This window comes from Vulpes lagopus, chromosome 1 (assembly GCF_018345385.1).
Source record: "Vulpes lagopus strain Blue_001 chromosome 1, ASM1834538v1, whole genome shotgun sequence".
NCBI classification, from domain to species: domain Eukaryota; kingdom Metazoa; phylum Chordata; class Mammalia; order Carnivora; family Canidae; genus Vulpes; species Vulpes lagopus.
In genome coordinates, this window is record NC_054824.1 from 76389727 (window position 1) to 76406526 (window position 16800).

At 46.2% G+C, this 16800-nt stretch overlaps 1 protein-coding gene across 4 annotated transcripts in view; it reads left to right on the forward strand.

Annotated features, from left to right (window-relative positions):
* Nucleotides 1-16800, forward strand: part of SLC12A8 (solute carrier family 12 member 8) — a 116912-nt gene that overhangs the window by 81808 nt on the left and 18304 nt on the right. For all 4 annotated transcript variants that reach the window (XM_041755693.1, XM_041755677.1, XM_041755686.1 and 1 more), the window contains 2 exons: nucleotides 5966-6112; nucleotides 12531-13176. In XM_041755693.1, coding sequence (XP_041611627.1) covers nucleotides 5966-6112; nucleotides 12531-13176 — 793 coding nt within the window. The remainder of the gene's footprint in view (nucleotides 1-5965; nucleotides 6113-12530; nucleotides 13177-16800) is intronic.

Sequence of the window (16800 nt, forward strand, 5' to 3'; positions counted from 1 at the left end):
GCACACCCTGGGGTGAGAGGTGGAAGGTTCATTTTTTTGGAGAGCAGTAGCCTGTTTCCTAGAAGAGGCGGTGGTAAAGGCTGTAAAGACAGGCAAGAGCCTGTTTCTTGGTTCTCAGTCACCAACAGGGGCTGGCGCGGCAGCAGGTGTGCGGTGTGCGCGGCTGCCCCCCGGCTCCCCCTGCAAAGGGGGCCGCGCAGCAATCGCCCTCCCCAAAGCCTTGAACCTTGGGCTTTCCTCCTCTCTTGCTCTCTGGTGTCCCTCCTCAGGGACCCCCCTCGGCTGCATAGCAGGTGTGTACCCAGGCAGTGGGCTGGGCCTCGGTGCCCATGCAGGTCGGCAGGTACGCTTGCACAGTGTCCTCTGTGGCCCACCCGGAGCACCCCCCTGGCGTGGTTTTAATAAACTGGACATCTCAGCTCCGGGTCTCAGCCATGGCCCGGGTTCTGGGCCAGCCCATCTCTGGGCAGTCCTGGGCCCTGGGGAAGCACGGCCTCCGCGCTGTGTCGCCTTCCGGGAAGCCCCGGCCAGGCCTCCCGACAGTCCCCGTGGTGCTGGCTGTCATGAAGGCCCTGCTCTTGCTGCTGGGAAGGCTTCTCTCCGGGCTGCTGGCTGTCCTGGATTCCTCTCCACTGACCTGCAGCTGGTCAGTTCAGCTGGGTCTTTTTGGGTTTCCTGCAGCTTCTCAGATCTATTTCTAATTGTTTGGTTTCCCAGCCTACAGTTCCTCTAAGAAGTTTCTTTTTTGCTTTATATCCCTGCTGCTGCACAGAAACTTTTGCCTGGCTCTTGCTCTTGGGCATCAGTCTCCATAGTGTTATGCTTTTTTTTTTTTTTTTTTTAGTAGGCTCCACGCCCAACGTGGGGCTTGAACTCACAACCTTGTGATCAAGAGTTGCGTGCTCTACCGACTGAGCCAACCAGCCACCCCGTAGTGTTAACGCTTTTTCGAAAGTCTTTAGTACATTGTGGTGGCTCTGAGGTAATCTGTGTAAAGCACAGTACTTGGTACACAGTAGGTGCTTATTACATTTTGACTCCCTGCACACTTCCTAACGGGGATAACCTTACAGGTAGGACGTATATTTTTTTCCTACAAATCCACTCTATTTAACTGGATAGGAAAAAAGAGAATCGATACCAATATTTTTTTCCCTAGATTTTATTTATTTGACAGAGAGCACGTGCACAAGCAGCGGGAGGGGCAGGCAGAGGGAGAGGGGGAAGCAGGCTCCCCGAGGAGCAGGAATCCCGACGTGGGGCTCAATCCCAGGACCCCAGGATCACGATCTGAGCCGAGGGCAGATGCCTAACTGACTGAGCCACCCCGAAGCCCTGAGTCCATCCCGGTATTCTTTAGGTATAGAAAGAAGAATTTTGTAACAAGCAAGTATTAGCAGAGGTAAAACCAAATAGGTTAAATAACTGTTTTAGAAAAAACTTATATACGGTCCAGGAAAAAAAAAAGGTTATTAAATATCAAAAGACCAAGTACTTTAGGAAGCCTGGGGCTTGACAACCAGCAAAATAAGAACAAACTAAGTAGGAAAAGTACCCCCAAACATCTTTGTTAAAAAGGAAGTATCTGGGATCCCTGGGTGGCTCAGCAGTTTAGCGCCTGCCTTTGGCCCAGGGCACGATCCTGGAGACCCAGGATCGAATCCCACGTCGGGCTCCTGGTGCATGGAGCCTGCTTCTCCCTCTGCCTATGTCTCTGCCTCTCTCTCTCTCTCTTTGTGACTATCATAAATAAATAAAAATTAAAAAAAAAAGAGTTTAAAAAAAAAAAAAGGAAGTATCCCACAGAGTAAACTCCAGTCGTTCTGAGATTTGACAGTCATGGTTCACGCGTTCGAGAGGGACCGCCAGCGCCCACGGCCCAAGCTGTGCGTGGAAGACGGCAGTGGGCTGAGACCACGGCTGGCGAAGGAGCCCAGGCAGCTGCTCAGCACCCACCCTGCCCGGCCTGGCTGTCGGTCCTCTGCTCTCCACCACGGGCAGGAGCTGCCTCTCGGGGAGTGAAGCCGACCTTATTTTCTTCTGGGAAATGGCAATCAAGTTTTCAGAGAGAAAACTTGGCTGACAGTGGAGATATCGGTCATTTTGCGGAGGAGGGAACTCGTGTCTGTGGAAATCTGATGTTGCGGAAGACGAGGGGACCATGAGACAATTTGGGATTGTAGGAGTTGCAGGATGTACTCCTCACTGATGTCAAGGGGCCACTGCAAGTGGATGAAGCAGAGTGAGCACCTTGCAAGGGACTTTGAATATGATCCTTCAAGAGAAGGGGCGGCCGGTGGTGGATAGGGGGGACTTCTCAACAGCCGAAGCTCTCTGATGGTCACCGGGGTAAAATACGGAAAGCAAGGAGGTGGAATTACAAGTTCCATCAGTAGTTATAGCAGAAAGAAATTAGGGTAGTTCACACCTCAGGTAATTTTGGAAAGACGGAGAGCTTTTTGGGGATGGCTCCAACAGGTGTATGACAGAGGAGTGCTTATTGTTTTTCCCTCTAAAGAATTGTCGACACGCATCTGATCAGATAAATGCTCACTTCCTCTCCCCTGGCACAGTTTGCAAGCTCCCAGTTCCACCGGAAGTTCCACAGGAAGAGAGAAATGATTAAACTCTACAAGGGCTGGAAGCAAAGCTGTGCGGTTCACTGTTGGGCCTATAAGGTCTCGCTCTGTGCCTAGCGTGTGCCAGGTACATCACCTGGCCTCAGTGATTGCTCCCATGGGCGGATGGATGACAGCTGGGAAGGAAGACACCGGGCATATGTGGGAGAGAGAGAATGGAGTTTTTATAATTGATCCAGACCTGAGGACCAAGCTTTCATTTATTTTTCAAAAAACTGACAAAATAATAGTTTTATGTAAAAGATTGTCAAGTGAGCAAACCAGTGTAAACACAGCGGACACACAGGGCAGAAACATAAAGTCACCATGTCTGGACAGTCCCCCCGCTGGCCCCCAGCCCAAAGGTTCTGCAAGGATCCCAGAGGGTGTTTGTAGGAAGGCTGGCCAAGATGGGTGTTGCTGTACCACAGCCTCCTGGGGCCGGAGACTCTAGCTTCCTGGAGTCAGCCCCACACCAGGAGGAAACCAGCCTGGGCAGTTTCATTTCCAATCTGCGTAAATGGGCAGGCTTTCAATGAAAAAACATTTTTTTTTTTAACACAAATATATATAACCTTTTGGATAAGAAGCAACAAAATTTCTGCAAGGAGATACCATGCCTGCATCTCCTAGAAAATTCTCTGAAGGGACGTGCAGTGGGTACAATGTACCCTGGCCAGTGATTCTCTACCCGGGCTGTGCATTGGACTCGCCTGGAGGGTTTTTGAAAAGTCAACCATTATCTGTGCCCCACCCCACCCTGATAGAGCCAAACCCCTGGAGTGGTCCTTAGGTGTAGCCCGAGTGGAGAACTACTAGTTACATTTTCTAAAAGCTTTTGATAAAATTTCACCGCAGGGTCTACGTATTTTATTTTTATTTTTATTTTTATTTTTTATTTATTTTTTATATATATATTTTTTAAATGTAATCCCTACCCACAATGTAGGGCTCAAACTCATGACCCAAGATTGAGAGCCGCATATTCTACAACTGAATCAACCAGGCAGCCCAAGCCTATGTGTGTGTGTTTTTGTTAAGATTTTATTTATTTATTCATGAGAGACCCAGAGAGAGAGGCAGAGACACAGGCAGAGGGAGAAGCAGGCCCTGTGCAGGGAGCCCCATGCAGGACTCGATCCACAGACCTGGGAATCACACCCTGGGCTGGAGGAAGACGCTCAATGGCTGAGCCACCCAGGCGTCCCCTGGCCTATGTGTGCTTGATCCAGGATGTGTTGGCCTGAGAAGACAGAAACAAAGGTTAGAGGTGGAGGACTGCATCCCAGAATCGATCCGGGGTTGATAACGGAACCAGTTTATCTAACAATTTTGTGGGGCGTCCAGGGCATGAGTCGTGAAGCCTCGTGACTTCGTGGGCACTTGTGGAGACCGTCTGCCGGCCTGTTTGGCGCAGGGCGGGGGCAAGACGCATGAGGCCCAAGGGCTTCTGACAAGCCCAGAGTGTAATGCGCTGCACACAGCTGGGAATCACAAATGCTGCCGGAGCACAAGCAATCAGGTGATGAGAAACCTTAGATAACACGAATTTCTGCTAGTACTAAAATGATAAGAAGGGTGAGGGCAGAGGAGACACAGACGCTGGTGACAATGAAGAAAATAGACGAGGGACATTCACTGGGGAGAAGACGAGGTCATGCATTTAGGGAAGAGCAATCCACACTGAAACGAAGGACGAGTTAGGCTGTGCAGTGCACCCGAGTCATGGCCTTCAGGCCCCTGGCATCCCTGGCCATGTGCGGGTTTCCCCACCTATATATGATCTTGGGGGGAGCAAGCCCCATTTAAGATTATAGGAGCCCCTCTCTTGCCTGTCCTTTTGTGGCCCTGGTAGGATATGGGACCTCGGCTAGACCCATCAGATGCTACCCGAGTGTAAGAAATGAGTCAACGAGGAAGGGATGGGGGGAATTCATCTGCAGGGCAGCAGGGTGACAGCAGCATCCTGGCCAAACTGTCCCCTGTCCAGAGTCCCAGTTGCACCTCCAGGCTAGGGTCTTGCCTCTTTCCAAACCTGATCGTTCAGCTTCGTGATGATTCTGTGACCCTCCCCTATCCTGCAAATATATTCTTTTTAAATATAATACACTTCCAATCGGGAATCCTGGCTGGTGTCGTTTATGCCAGGACAGAGGTCTAGCCAGGAGCTGGTGTTCCATGTAGCTCGATGCCACTGACCCAAGGGCCCCTAAGGCAGGGACATAAAAAGTGAGCGGACGGTCTTCGTCGTGAAGGATGTGGCCAAACCGTGCTGCTTAGGGCAAGCCCGCCAGTGGCAGGTGGGCGGAGGAGCACCCAGAGCACACAGTTCTGGCCGCTGTGCCTACGGTACAGTGGAGAAGGGCACCTCGGTCATCAGAGCGAGTAGAGAAGGGGGCTCGGGAGGGTGAGGAGGTTCCCCACCCACAGCCTGTGACCCAGCTGTGTGGCCAGCAGCACTGATCTTTGCGAGTCGACTCCGCGCGGGACAACTGTGCCCTCTCCTTCTCTGCCTGTTAGTGACTCGTGGGCCACGTGGGTCACGGAGCGCGTTCATTCCTTTAGCATCTGTAGCTCTGTGTTGGCCCCAAGGATCTCAGGTGAACAAGACAGGCTCTGCAGCAGCGAGGCCTCAGGGAGCACTAGAGACTGCGTGCTGGGTGCTCCCCAGGCGCCCTGGGGAGCAGCCGGGGGAGGCCCTGAAGCCCAACCCCGTGTAACAGGCACCAGGCAGATGGGAGCTCTGCGGCAGGCGGGGAGCGCGTGACCCAGACGAGCACCCAGGTGTGGGGCGACAGAGGTCGGGTTCCAGAGGCCTGAGGATGCCGGGTGCTGGGGAGCCCTTGGTGTCTCTGTGGTCCTGTCTGAGCTCAGAGAGGGCGCTCTGCAGAGGCATGGGCGCGAGTCGGAGCGGGCGCAGCTTAGAGACCCGAGGCCCGTGGGCACTGTCGTCGGCCAGCGGTCCTCAACACGTTCTCTCTGCCCCCTGGGCATCGGCATCCATGGGGATCCTGTGGGAAATCCAAATTCTTGGGCCCTTCCCTAGACCTTCTTAATCAGAAACCCTGGCAGGGACCAGGAATCTGTATTTTAACAAGGCCTCTAGGTGAGTCAGGTGCACACTCGGTGGGAGGGTTGGAGAACCCCTGTGTAGTCACTCAGTGTTGGTGGCGGTGTGCCAAACTGAGACAGTGGTGGTATGAAGGGGGGGCTGGGGATATCATGCACCTAGCCCAGAGGTGGAGCCTAGGGGACTGACGATCCACGGGTGCAGATGGCTGGGCGCAGGGGAGCGGAAAGGGGCAAGCGAGTTCTGGCTGTGGGTAATGAATCCGCTTCCCCCGCAGGTGTCCCTGGTGGGCTTCCTGTTCCTGCTGGGCTTATACATCTCATCCCTGGCCTCCTGTATGGGAGGACTCTACGGAGCCCCCCGGATCCTGCAGTGCATTGCCCAGGAGAAAGTGGTTCCTGCTCTGGCCTGTCTGGGGCAAGGGGTGAGTGACCATTTTTTGGAGAAATGTACGTTTTGCTGTGAACCTGATTATTGGCCAATAAATTGCTTAAGTCTCTCCGATTAGAGCCAGGGGTCAGGTTCTCCAGAGTGGGGGAGATGAGGTCATTCTCTCACCCCTGGCCTCTGGCCGCCTTCAGTCAGGGCCAGGTAGACAAAGCATCTGTCCAGGTCACAGCCACCAGGACCCCTTAGCGCTGGGTGAGCTAACAGCCATAGTGGCATCTAGGGCCCTGAGCAGCACGGAAAGGGACCACCACACCCTTTAATAAAAACAAATTCAGAAAAAAACATTTTTAATTTTTTATTATTAAATTTTTAATTTTTATTATTTGTTATTATTAATATTATTATTATTTTTAAAAATAGAATTAAAAAAAACAAATTCAGGAGTCTTTAAGTTCAGAATAGAAGAAAAAGAGTCTCTTGGTGAGGAGGAGAGTTGGACCTTGCAGCCCTCACTCTGCCCTTGAAATTCGCCTTCCTTGTGGGCTCGCCCTGTGATGATTTCCCACACTTCGGGCCTCTGGGCCCCCGTCAGTCCTCCTGGTCCAAGCTCTCACTGATACACAGTGCAGCTTGATTGAGTTACGGAACGATTGAACGAGACATTCCTCAAACTTAAGGGATGAGAAAAGAGACAGAGAACTCTCCACGTCCCAATAATGTGGTTTATGAGAAAGCTCGTTTCTTTTCCTCTCTTTTTTTTAAAGATTTTGTTTGACAGAGAGAGAGAGAGAGAGAGTGAGAGAGCACAAGCAAGAGGGAGGGGGAGAGGGAGGAGAAGCAGGCTCCCCACTGGGCAGGTCCCAGGACCCTGGGATCATGACCTGAGCCAAAGGCAGACACTTAACCGACTGAGCCACGCAGGCGCCCCAGTAGAGTTCATTTCCATCTTGTTGGAGCACCACAGAGGCCCTCCCCCACTCCCTTTCCCACCCCAGACCCTTCTCTGTTAGGGCCACTAGTCCTCCCTTACCATCCTCCATTTCTCACGCATCCACCAGCGTGGGCTGAGTAGGAGCTCTGGCTGTCGTGTCTGTACCTTCTGTGTGGTATATGCCTTTTCTTTAATTTCATGTATTTTTATGAGGTGGTATATACACGGAGCTCAAAACTAAGAATGACATAAATGGTGTACATCGACAGATTTTGCTTCTATCATGAGTCTTTTATTATCTCTTTCTTCACTTGTACCCATGCCCTATCAGTAGCTGTTTTTATTAGTTTTTTTTTGTGAATCCTCCTCTCTATTTTTTTACACAAAGACAGTGTCCTAACACATTGTTCTATACCTACCTTGCTTTTCTCCACTTTATTAAATACTTGGAAATCATCTTTTCATACAGATGCTGAAATTTTTTCATTCTTTTTCCATCATGTGGGTATGCCATAGTTTATTTAACCTGTTCCTATAGATTGACCCTTGTGTGGCTTTCAGTAAACAGTGTTACAGGGAATAGTTTTGTGTGTGTACGTGTAATTATGTGCAGATATATTTGTAGGATAAAGTTTCATAAGTGAGTTTGCTGTGGCGAAGGGTAAATGCATTTTTAATTTTTTAAAAATATTTTTAATTTAATTATTCATGATAGACAGAGACACAGGCAGAGGGAGAAGCAGGCTCCATGCTGGGAGCCTGATGTGGGACTTGATCCTGGGATTCCAGGATCACGCCCTGGGCCAAAGGCAGGCACCAAACTGAGCCACCCAGGGATCCCCTACATTTTTAATTTTGATAGCTATTGCCAAAACATCTTTTGTAGGAGTCGTATCATTTTGTACTTCTACCAGCATGTAGAACAGTTCCTGCGTCCTGACAGCCAGCATCACTCTTGGACGCAGGCCAAGACCAGGACTCTGTTCTGGTCCTTGGGATAAAGTTCATGAGAACAAGGGATCGTGCCCTCCTGGATCCCATGCCCCGCTTCTGGATGATCTAGGTGTGCTACACTGGATCATTTGCACTCTTGCCTAGAATTCTCTGCCCAGACGTTCCACAACCCACATCCAGAGTCTGCAAGGACCTCTTCCCTGGGCCTGTCCTTTCTAGGACCAAGGAATGGGCCACAGTCCACATGTGGGCCTGAGCCCCCCATGGTATGGTCTGGAAAGGGTAGGAGGGGGGCTGCGAGCTGGAGGCTATACATGGCCATCCTCCACTGAGGAACTCTGAGAGTGCAAGGATTCTTTTTTTTTTTCAAATTTTTATTTATTTATGACAGTCACACACACACACAGAGAGAGAGAGAGAGAGAGAGAGGCAGAGACATAGGCAGGGGGAGAAGCAGGCTCCATGCACCGGGAGCCTGATGTGGGATTCGATCCTGGGTCTCCAGGATCACGCCCTGGGCCAAAGGCAGGCGCCAAACCGCTGCGCCACCCAGGGATCCCTGTTAGCATGGTTTGTAATTGGAATATTTAGACATAGGGTGTATGGACCACTGTTTGCCCTGGGTACCACGTTACTGGCAATCATAGTTCATTGTCAGATGTGAATTTTTGCCAGTTGTGTAGTGAGAAATGGCATCTCTGGATCCTTGTGATTTGTATTACTCTTATATGAATGAGGTTGGACATTGTTTCCTCTTAGTCATATATATGTATATATATATATGTGTGTGTGTGTATTTTTAAATTTTTTTAATTAAAAATAATATCTTTCTGTAATTGTTGGTCTTTTTCTTCTCAGTTGCTAAAAGCTCTTCTCTGCTTAGAGAGGATGACTCCTTGTGATTTGTTTTACAAATATTTTCTATAGTTTGTCATTTGCCTTTTAACTTTGAAAATTTTTTCTCACCAAAGCTTCTTTACATATGATTAGGTTTTATTAGCACATTTTCCTTTTTAATGGGAGAGAGAATAAACTTTAAACAAATTTTTGAGAAAAGGGCAACTGGGTGGCTCAGTCAGGTAAGCATCTGACTCGACCTCAGCTCAAGTCTTGATCTCAGGATCATGAGTTCAAGCCCTGCGTTAAGCTCCACAACTGGGCATAGAAACTACTTAAAATTTTTTTTTTTTGAAAAATATTCAGCATACAGAAAAGAACATGGAACCAATATGAACAGTTTAAAGAATAACTGAAGTGAAACTTCCGGCCCCCAGATGCCACCTTCCTCATGCCCTCTCCAGTCCGAGCCCTGTCCCCCGCCCTGTTGTAGCTGTAGCTACTGACTTGACTTCTGTGATCATAATTTCCTTGCTTTCTTTATAGCTCTACTCAGGAGTGGGCGAATTTTTCTGGAAAAGGCCAAAGAGTAAATACTTCAGGCTCTGCAGGCTCTGTGGTCTCTGTCATAACTATTTAACTCTGCAGTAATAACTCAAAAGTAGCCACAGACACACCTATTGGGATAGGTGTAGGCTATGTTCCAATCAAACTGCTTTATGGACATTGAAATTTGAGTTTCATGTAATTTTTGTGTATCTTAAAATATTCCTGCTCTTTTGATTTTTTTCCCTCAACTGTTTAAAAATGCAAAACCATTCTTAGCTCATGAGCATGTGGAAACAGATGGTGGCCAGATGGCCCAGGAGCCATAGTATGCTGACCCCTGGTCTGCTTCCTACATATGCATCTCTACACAGAATTGTTTAATTTTGCCTGTTTTTAAACTTTATATAAATGTGGCATGCCTCTTTCACTCAACATCATGAGATTCATCCACATTTTTGCTTTAGCAGCAGCTTGTTTATTACCATCCCTATATAGAGTTTCCTCATTTGCTAGAATTTATTTATCATTCTGCTGTTGATGGACATTTGGGCTGTTGCTAATTTGGGACTGCTACAGACGGTACGATGAACATACACTGGGAGACAGGTTCACATGTAGAGGTCTTCCAGACTGTAGACCTGTTATTAGAATTGCTAAGCTATAAGGTATATATATTTCCACTTGCTAGATAACACCAAACTCTTTTTTCCAAAGTGCTCGTATTAATTCACACTCCTATCAGCAGTGGATAAGCGTTCCTATCCCTCTATGTTTGTGCCAATGCTTGATATTATCATACTTTTAAATTCTTGCCAATCTGGTGGGTGTTTAATGGAATCTATGGTTTTAATTTGCATTTCCTTGATTACTTAATGAGATTGGGTACCTTTCATATGTTGGATAGACATTCTTTTGCTCATTTTTTTTAGTGGGTTGTCTGTCTTCTTATTATTTTGTTAGGATTCTTTAATATTCGGAGTTACCCTTTGTCAGTTATATATGTGGCAAATATCTTTTCCCATCCTGTGGCTTGTCTTTTCATTCTTTATGATGCCATTTGGTGACAGACATTCATGTTTGACTATTATAACGCTTCACAGCCTGCCCTTGTCAAGGTCTTGGCCTGGATCATTAGCCTTTCCTTTTACTCCACACCCTCCTTTTAGGTTCTCTTCAGTTTCTAAGGATTTAGTTTATTCTTAGTAGATTTATTGTTAGAGTATGTTAAACAGCTGTAGTAGATCTACTGAAAAATGTAATCCTCAAAGTCAGTAAAAGTGTATTTTTACTTCTTATTTTTTTTTCTCCCAGAGTTTTACTCTGAAGCTCTAGGGCAGGTGTTTCAGGTTAACAGAGGCTCTGACCCTTGGAGACTCAGGCTGATGACTGTTGTCTTCATCCTGTGACTTTAAAGGCTGCTCCCTATTCTGACTGTCAGCTAGGGGGAATGCACCTGGAGGAACACATGTGGGAGGTTTACAGGTCAGGTCTGGATATGGCTTATGTGTCTGCCCCTCCCCTTGCAGACTGTTGGCTGTAAAGGAGGTGGGAGCAGTGGTTAGATGCTGTACATATTCTAAGGGTAAAGCTGACAGTATTTGCTAATGGAGAATGAGAGAATGAGAAAAGGCATCAAGAATTTTGCTTGACTGAGCAGCCAGAAGGATGAAATTGCTGTTTTCTGAGACAGAGAGTATAGAAGGAGTAGATCTGTTGGGTGGGAGATTGGGGATGAGCAGTTTGGTTTCGGATCTATGAGATCCTATTAGACATCAATGAAAAATGTTGAGTAGACAGTTGAATATTTGGTCTGGATTTCAGGGGAACATTTCAGGCTGGAGATTCAAATGTGGGAGTTAAAAACATAAACCTGGTGTTTAAAGTCAGAAGCCTGTATTGAGATCACCAAGGATGGAAATCAAGGTAGAGAAGAGAAAAGGCCCAACGATGGAGCCCTGGGCTACATTTCTTTTTTTTTTTTTTTAAGAGAGAAAGAGTGTACGCATGAGCATGGGAGTGTAGGTGGTTAGGTGGTGGGGGAAGGCCAAAGGGAGAGGCAGAGAGAATCCTCAGCAGGCTCCATGACCTGAGACACTGAGATCATGACCTGAGCTAAAATCAAGAGTTGGATGCTTAACCTACTGGGCCACCCAGGTGCCTTGCCCTGGGCTACTTTTTTTTTTTTTTTAAGATTTTATTTATTTATTTGAGAGAGAGAAAGAATGAGTGGGGAGCGGCAGAGGAAGAGAGGGACAAGCAGACTCCCCGCTGAGTGGGGAGCCTGACACAGGGCTTGATCCCAGGACCCCAAGATCGTGACCTGAGCCGAAGGCAGACACTTGACCAACTAAGCCACCCAGGTGCCCCCTGGGCTACTATAAATGTAGATTTCAGAGATGTGGAGAGCCAGCCCTGAGAACTAAGAGGGAGCAGATAATGGGGAGCGAGGCAAATCAGGAGAAGCTAGGCTAAGAAAGTCTTTCAAAGATCAGGGAGTGATCAGCTGGGTCAAATGTAGTTCTTAGGTCAAGGAAGATGAGGACGGAGAAGTGACTACTGCTTTGGGTCCAAGAACCATGTCAGTGACATGATAAGTAGTTTCTGTGGAGTGACAGATTCCATGGGGTTAGCACGTATCTTCCACTGTTACTGTCCCGCAGGTCCCCACCTCCACCTCCACTAACAACAGATGTATATAAGCGTGCATGTGTGAGAGCGTGCAGGTTTAGTTTCATGATTTCCCTGCCGCAAGTGATTCTATCGCGTCTTCCAAGGTCTCCCATCCCCTTCAAGTCATTTCCCCCATTATAACCTGGGAACTTTGCACCGCTCTGATTTCCAAGACTGATGCTAAAACCCATGAAGGACAAACGGAGAGATATTTGGGAAGCCCAAGTTCTATATGCTAATTCCCCATATTAGTAGTTATGAAAACAGCCAATATCCACGGTGTGTTGGGAGCCAACTGTGTGTCAGTGCTGTGTCAAGCATTTTATGTGCATTAGCTCTGATCTCACAATAACCCCAGGAGTTGAGTATTATTATCCCAATTTGTGGACACTCGGTTGTTAACTGATCTATAGAATCATAGTAGAAGTAGTAGAAGTGGTTGTGCCACTATCATATAATGTGATTTTCTTCTGAAATTTCATAGTCTTGCATGTTATTTTTGTTTCTGCAGAAAGGGCCAAATAAAACACCCATAGCTGCCATCTTCCTGACAAGCTTAGTGACCATGGCCTTTGTCCTTGTGGGCCAGGTGAATGTGCTAGCCCCCATCGTCACCATCAACTTCATGCTGACGTATATTGCAGTGGACTACTCCTACTTCTCCCTGTCCATGGTTCCCTGCAGCCTTCGCCAGGTACCTGAGTCAGTGCACAGGGAGGGCACGGGGGCTCTCCACTGCTCTGAGCACCTGCTCTTGGAGAAGGCTCCCAGCTATGGCTCTGAGGGCACTGTCCGAAGCCTCCCTGAGGGCACTCTACTAGAATTCACCAAAGACATGGATCAGCTCCTCCAGCTAACCAGGAAGCTTGAGAATAGCCAGCCCAGGCACGGAGACAGTGATGGGACCCCAGAAAGTAAGAAGGAGAAACACAAGAAGGCCACCAAACAAACCCTACAAGATAGCTTCCTTTTGGACCTCAAGTCCCCAGCTTCCTTCCCTCCTGAGGGCTCTGACAGATTGCCTACTACCTCCGGGGAGGGACAGGAGGCCTACTGGAACAAGCAGAGTGCCAGGAGTGAAGCGGTTCAGCCTGAAGGAGCATGTGGTGAACAACTCATCTCTGAGCCAAGGGACCAGCCTGGCCCAACTGGAGAAGGTGAGTGCCTTGGAATCACATTAGGGCCTCCTTATTTGGGATAACCTCACCTACTTGGTTATCACAATCCCCTTTCATGCCCTTAGTCAGTTCACTTGATAGCTGGGTTTAAAATCCTTTTCAGTTTTGCGTGATATTTATTTTTTAACGTTATATTCAAATATCAGCTGAATTTTTAATTCTACTCTGTTACAGTTGATTTCAAATAGAAATTTCTGTCTATCCTTGTATGGTAGAGCTGGGAGCCATGGTTAATAATTGAACAATAATTTCATTTTTACTCAAAAATCAGCTGAGATATAATATCAATACAAATGAGACTAATTTTTCCTTTCAGGAGAAGTGGAAATGGAACAAACTGTCTGCCTTAGTAGGTTTTGTCTGTGGAAGATGAATTTCCCAAACCAGGCAAGAAAGGATAGGGAAAAAAATAGCCAAAGGAACACAGCTTTGCTTTGCTTTCTTAGATCTACAAACATGGAGACACAGAGAAAGACTCTCAAAGAGAGGCTCACAGGGTATGAGAAATTCTGAGAGAAAGAAAGAATTCATAATTTTGAGTCTTCCTCATTCCAGATGCTTTACATATGTTATTTCATGTAATATAATAGATATTATATTTTTCAACTTTACAAGTGAAGACCCTGAGACCCAGTGGGGTCACAGAGAAGTCTCAGAGCTCATACTTTGTACAGACAGATATCATACCCAGGTCCACCTTTATGTGAGGCCCATTACTTTTCTCTACATACCCTGCCCCTTGAGCTCTGTGTAGACAAGTGTGAGCAAAGAGGAGGAGACAGAGGGACACAGAAAGAGATGTCTAAAAACAAAAACTTTACATTCTCCCATACACTTGCTTTTCCCTCTTCATCTCCAGATTGGTGGGAGGTTTTTTGTTTTTTTTTTTTTTATTTTATTTTTAATAAGTTTATTTTTTATTGGTGTTCAATTTGCCAACATATAGAATAACACCCAGTGCTCATCCCGTCAAGTGCCCCCCTCAGTGCCCGTCACCCAGTCACCCCCAACCCCCGCCCACCTCCCCTTCAAATTGGTGGGAGGTTTTTAATGATAGGACCATTATCAAAATTTTAAGAATTATTTTATTTTTATCAAAGTAATAAGCATACAATTTTAATAAGCCAGGTGGAATGAAAAGTAACATAATCGGGGAGCTTGGTTGAGTGTCTGATTTTGGCTCAGCTCATGATGTCAGGGTTGTAGGATCAAGCTCCACAATGAGCTCCGTGCTCTCCTGGAGTCTGCTTGAGATTCTCTCTGTCCCTCTCTCTGCTTGCATGGCCACGCACATTCTTTCTTTCTCTCTCTCAAATAAATAAAGTCTTTTTAAAAAAAGTAACATAATCAGAAATAGTAGTCCCTGCTCTTCTATACCATCCTTTGTACCCTTCTCTGTTCCCTAGTCCCACTCCTAGAAAATCCCACTTTCAACCAAAAAGTTGCTGCTTCTGTCACATTCATGTTACTAAGTAATATATTTGTATTTCTACTTCTTGATGTGTCAGTTTCAGATATCATCTTTTGACTTCCTACTATGGTAAGTGAAGCTTTAATTCATTTATGCCACTCTGACTTCTCATCGAATGTCCCAGTGTACTTATATCACAGTTTTTGATCAACTTAATAGCTAGTATTCCTATTACCATGATTAAGTAAATATTGCCTAACTCTGAGCCATATATTATACTGTGATTATATTTTGTTTTTTGTTCAACCTTCTCTGTTTCCTGGAGTTAATAGTTGCCTTGTTCTTTATTTGCTTGGTTTTCTGTCATCATTTTTCTCTAAATGCTTGGGCAGATATATCAAGTGCTTAATGTTATTTTCCAAATGCTTGAATTCTTCAGAAATCTAACATATTCATTTCCTTTTTTCCTTTGTCCTATGGCTGTCACCCTGTTCCAGTCTAGACTATCTGTTCTCTAAGCCTGCTACAAAGGAATTATCTTGGAATTTCTCTCTTCTTCTATGTCAGATCCAGGGAACAAGAGATTTTTTTGGATACAATATTGTACCAGATTTTTGCCTTTTTTTTTCTGACTCAGCATTGAATGATCTCCCTATGTTTGAAGAATTACCAGTGTTATAAGTCTTGGTGAGAGGCAAAGCAAGTATTTCACACTCAAAACTGAAGATGTCAGATACTCACTTTTCCAACCTCTCCTACAGCTAAGAGTTCCGGGAGGGGGGCAAGGCTCTGCTAATGAGATGAGCCCCCTTACATCGGGAATTGGGAACGGAAACCTGAATAATGGGAACTTCAAGGAACTCTCTAAAAGCCTGATGGTAGCTGCAGATGACTGCATACCTGGCTCCAGTGTCTAGGGCTTTCAGAATCAGTGGGCAACTTCAGTGTCTGTACCTTGGTGACTGTCATAGTAGTGTCTCTCCTAGACTGCTCTGACATATAATTTTGAGTGATTTTGAGATTATCAAAATCAAAATCAATCAATCAATTTTGAGAAATCAATTTTGATTTTTCAAAATTGGGATCAATTTTGAGAAATATAATTTCTGGCTATGGAGCCCTGAACTTACTTTGCTAGCCTTTCCAGCAATTCTCAGGGGGAAGGCTAGTAAATATGTTTTTACCTGATTATTTTGCTGCTTCGTATGAAATTGTGTGGGTTTTTTTCCAAAGGAAGAAGGAGAGACTGGATAGCAACAATCAGTTTGTGTCACAATTGTCATGGTTTTAATTTCTAAGAGGTTTTGGTTTAACTCAATTTGTCCTTATGCTATATTTTAAAGAGATTTATTTATTTGAAAGAGAGAGAGAGAGAAAGCATGAGTGGGGGGAGAGGTGGAGAGAATCTCCAACAGATTCACCAGTGTGTGGAGCCCAATGTGAGGCTCAATCCCAGGACCCTGAGATCATGACCTGAGCCAAAATCAAGAGTCAGCTGCTTAACTGACTGAGCCACCAGTGCCCCATCCCAACCTTTTAAAAAATTGGAACATCATCTCGTTCTTGTTTTGTGGGCACAATGGCTTATATTATCACTCTAGTGATATTACTTATTCTCCCTTTAGTCTTTTTATGCTCTCTTTATTGACCTGTGTTCTCTAGATCCTTTTTTCTTTGACTTGGCTTTTCTCTCTCTCTCTCTCTTATACTAGAAGCTTTACTAAAATGTCTGTTGATTTTTACGTTTCTTTTCCTACTCGGAAGTGAAGTACTAAAAAGCTGTTTGGAAGACATGCATACTGGACAAGACTTGTTGTTTGGGGCACCTCACTATAGAATGATTAGGAAGTAAGCTAGCTTTTTTCACAGGAGGACCCCAAAATGTGACTATCTAGAAGTTTCCTCTGGACTCTTTATTTCTTCCAGAGAAGAGTGCCTTATTTATTTTTTTTTTAAGATTTTTTATTTTATTTATTCATGAGAGACACACAGAGAGAGAGAGAGAGGCAGAGACACAGGCAGAGGGAGAAGCAGGCTCCATGCAGGGAGCCTGACGGTGGGACTCGATCCCAGGTCTCAAGGACCAGGCCCTGGGCTGAAGGCAGGTGCTAAACCGCTGAGCCACCCAGGCTGCCCAAGAAAAATGCTTTAATCTCCTGTCTCACCCAGATGGCTGCTTGCATTCAGGGAGC